The sequence below is a fragment of the Tiliqua scincoides genome, chromosome 5 (genome assembly GCF_035046505.1).
Source record: "Tiliqua scincoides isolate rTilSci1 chromosome 5, rTilSci1.hap2, whole genome shotgun sequence".
Lineage (NCBI taxonomy): Eukaryota > Metazoa > Chordata > Lepidosauria > Squamata > Scincidae > Tiliqua > Tiliqua scincoides.
Genome location: NC_089825.1, coordinates 141,199,472 through 141,203,812, shown reverse-complemented (window position 1 = coordinate 141,203,812; position 4,341 = coordinate 141,199,472). Strand labels below are relative to the sequence as shown.

At 44.9% G+C, this 4,341-nt stretch overlaps 1 protein-coding gene across 1 annotated transcript; it reads left to right on the top strand.

Annotated features, from left to right (window-relative positions):
- The first annotated feature begins 211 nt into the window (after positions 1–211).
- Positions 212–1,195, top strand: LOC136653980 (olfactory receptor 4Q3-like). Its single transcript, XM_066630840.1, has one exon. It carries the CDS (start codon positions 212–214, stop codon positions 1,193–1,195), a length of 984 nt encoding a protein of 327 aa, XP_066486937.1.
- Positions 1,196–4,341: the final 3,146 nt, after the last annotated feature.

Genomic DNA, 4,341 nt, shown 5'->3' with positions numbered 1-4,341 from the left:
AACCATCTCCAAAGCTCTAGCCTACTGGTTTCCTCTCCTTCACACTCCACCCCCCTCTTCCTTTTCCTATCCAGGGAGAGGGAAGAGCAGAGGACTGCATCACCAGGTAAGGGGGAAGTGCCTCACTGCCTCAGGTACTGATGTCTCTTGGGCCAACGTAGGACCTTGATATCAGATATTTGAGTTGAACCACTGAAGGCTGCTGATGTCAATGCTCCATTCTCTCTTTCCAAGTCCAGTCATCTTCATGAATGTCTCTACAGTCACAGAGTTTGTCTTCCTGGGTCTTGCCCACTCACGTCCCGTCCAGCTTCTTCTCTTTGTGTTTGTCTTTACCTGTTACATCACAATTCTTCTGGGCAACCTCCTCATTGTGGTGACGGTGCACACAGAGTCTCGTCTCTTCCAAGCCCCCATGTACTTTTTCTTGGCCACTTTGTCCATCATTGATACTGCCTTGGGTTCAGTGACTATTCCTAAGTTGTTAGCAGACCTGATGAGCTGTAAAAGGACTATTTCATCCGGAGGCTGTATGGCCCAAATCTTCTTCCTCCATTTCTTTGGGGGTACGGAGATGCTCCTTCTCACCCTCATGGCCTACGACCGCTATGTGGCCATCTGCCACCCTTTGATGTACACATCCACAATGAACCGCCCACGCTGTGTCAAGCTCCTTGCTTCCTGTTGGGCTGGAGGCTTCATTCACTCCGCTACTCAGATGGTCCTTGTCCTTCGCCTCCCATTCTGTGGACCAAATGAACTGGACAACTTCTACTGTGATGTCCCGCAGATAATCCAACTGGCTTGTACTAATGCTTACATCACTGAGATACTGATGGTGGCCAATAGCGGCCTGCTCTCCCTTGTCTGTTTCCTTATTTTGCTCATCTCTTATGGTGTTATCTTGTCTACAGTTCAAGGCCGCTTCAGGGAGAGTGGAGGGAAGGCTCTCTCCACCTGCAGCTCTCACTTGATAGTGGTCAGTTTGATTTTTGTGCCTTGCCTATTTGTTTATCTTATCCCTTTTACCAGCTCCAGGGTAGACAAGATGGCTTCCATGTTCTACACGGTAATCACGCCTGCTCTCAATCCTATCATATACACTCTGAGGAACCGGGAAATGAAGGAGGCTATGGGGCGTCTGAAGAACAAGTGCATGATTTCCCATGATTGTGTGAGGAGAGAAAAAGTATGAATTGTTCCTGATGAATTTCAGTATGCTCTAGACTGCTCTTGATCTCCAAATGACTGCAGGCCACACATGATTTGCTCTAATCAAAGCTAGGAGTTATCTATGGTGAATTTTCATGCAACCACTATGCCAGAACAGATTGCTTGGATCATGAATGTGATGTCATCCATGTAAGCACCTTCACACTAGAATGTTTTTCTAGAGCAGGGGTGCCCAAACCCCGGCCCGGGGGCCCCTTGCGGCCCTCAAGGCCTCTCAATGCAGCCCTCAGGGAGCCCCCAGTCTCCATTGAGCCTCTGGCCCTCCGGAGATTTGTTGAAGCCCACACTGGCTCAACGCAACTTCTCTCAGCGTGAGAGTGACTGTTTGACCTCTCGAGTGAGCTGTGGGATGAGAGCTCCCTCCACTGCTTGCTCTTTCACATCTGTGATGCAGCAGCGGCAGCTAAGGAAAGGCCAGCCTTGCTTTTTGCAAGGCCTCTTATAGGCATTGAGCTATTGCAAGACCTTCATTCATTCATATAAGTTCATCTTTAATATATTCATTTATGTAAACTTATGTAAATTTATTCAAATTTTAAATGTAAATTAATTCTTTATTTCCCCGGCCCCTGACACAGTGTCAGAGAGATGATGTGGCCCTCCTGCCAAAAACTTTGGACACCCCTGTTCTAGAGTCAAGGGGGGAGCCAACATGTTTGCCCCAGCACCAGGGACATTCAAATTCCCACTCACACAAGTAGCAGGATCAGTCAGAATTTTGGGCAATGATTAAATCAGGTCAGTCATTCAGCCCAATCTATCTCACTGGATTGTTGAGAGGATAAAATTAGGAGGGGAAACAGCTCCCTGAGTAACTTAAATTTTGCTGAGGGGCATGAAATGTAACAGTAATAAAATATTGAGGTATTCCTCCCACTTACAGTTGCTCAAACAGTGAATCCATATCCCAAAGAGAAATTACTTTTGATCCACTGGGGATTGGGTGCTTGTGTGTATGTGTGCCGGAGGGGGCAGGAGGGTGATTGGGAGGGAACACAGTGGGGCAGGGAGGAGGAGGAATGGGGAAGAACAGGGGCAGAATGAGGACTGGAAGGGGGCAGTATCAGCCACAGTCAATATCCTATCCCCTTCCAGGTTTCAATCCACCTTCCCAGGACCACTTGCACCAGTGAAATGGTGATTACTCGTGAAAGTAATCTCACTTGTGGAAGCCACTCAATATGTCTTAAATTAGCTCTATGGATGCTGGTCACAGTAGGAACAACGTATCTAGTTGCTATGATTCCATGTACCAGAGTAACATTTTCCAGGAGCTTTGAGAAAACAAAGGTAATAACAGACATGTTCCAGTGCTGGTAGCTTGTCCCCTGATGCAGGTGCATCAGCAGGTGAGTGAAGGGTTATGATTTGGCCCCAAACCTCTTAATACATAGAAATCAAGGCCCAACACATTTCAAAAGACTTTTGTTCAGGAGCACAGCAATTTTCAACTTTTTAATTTTCATGACACATTGACCTCTATGGACTTCTCTACGGTCTTTTCTTCTTGTGATGTTACTTCCAGCTTCCGGGAGACTCTTCCAGCTTCTGTGGTTCTATTTCTATGGCATCTGTCTGTAGTAATGATCTGTCTGTCCCTCTTCCTCCACCGGCAGAAGGACAGACAATTTGTTATCCTAGAAAAAGAGCCACAGAACCTGGAAGTGCTCTAAACTCCTGTGGCACACTTGTGAACCTTTCACGGCTCACCGGTTCAAAATCACTGGCAAAATAACTGACTGTAAACCCCAGACAGGCTACTGGATTTCCTGAACCAAACATTGATTTCTTGTGATGCCTCATGGGAAGCCTTAGTTAAGTTAGCATAATTGGACAGGAAATTATTGGTCCTGAAGATGTGGGATTCGGGTGTCCCAGTGAAAGTGGACCCTATGTTCTCTGGGAATTGGCATGGCCTTTTGCAGCTCTATGTCCTTCTGACTTACCTACAAGTCATAGTAGGTATGTGCAAGCTCTTGGTTTTAGAGGTAGGCTGCCTCTAACACCAAATAGGATGTCGTAAATCTCCCACCCTGCCCTGTTCAAGGGAAGTTTGGGACAAAGGGACCCCTGTCTTCAGAGGCATAGTGGGGTGGTATCAATGAACCCCTTGTTGTTCCTGGGAGCTGTTTCACTGGTATATTAAAAAAAATCTTTTACTACTTTTATTTATATTATTTATTGCTGTATTTATTTAAATGATTTACCAATATATACCACCTTACCCTCCAAATAAAAGGAGCAAATAATTACAATGGTGTGCTCTCTGATATCATTGCATTTAGTCATTATGTTATTTTTTTTCCTCAATAAATCTACTGCTTACAACTGAGTGGGCTCTTGTCTCTCTTAGGCTGCAGTCCTAACCACACTTTCCTGAGAATAAGCCCCATTGAACAAAATAGGACTTACTTCTGAGTAGATCTGGTTAGGCTTGTGCCCTTAGTGTTTCTTTGTTTTCAGGATGACAGGTTGAGGAAGTGTGCATTATGACTACATATTACAAGATCCCTAGTCATGCATATCTTGGGACATGTGTAAATGTGCAGTGCGTATGTCTCCAGAGCTTGTGGGTTAACCACATTTGTTTCATGGTGAATGGAAAACTGAACCAAATCAAACCTGTCTGGCAATAGTTAAATTCATTTTCCAAAGAAAAATGACTTTGGGGCTGGAATTGCAAGGTCTACCTCAAAGGCTTCCTGGTTTGAGGTTAGTTGAGCAAGTTTGTCTTCCTTGACACCTTTCCAAGGGTTTAAAACTAGCATTATGAAGAGGTAACCTCAGGTTGGAGCCAGGGTGGTTTCACCTAAGTGGATCTAGTCAGATATTCTGTCTCCTCCAGGGAAGAGGCACTTGGGGGGGGGGGGATAGAGTGTCCTATATACAACTTGTTTCAGTTATTAATTTGTTGCAATTAATAAACATGGTCTGACTTTATCTCAAATGCTTTGTGATCCAAGAAGTAAAGAATTCAAAAAATAGTACCTCATATGTGTAGATTTATGGTGCTGTGAGAATCCTGGCAGTTTGATGCCCTCTTGGCAGTGAATTTTAGGACTCATATGTACAATAACCGATTTGAAGGGGAAAGGAAGTTTCATACGA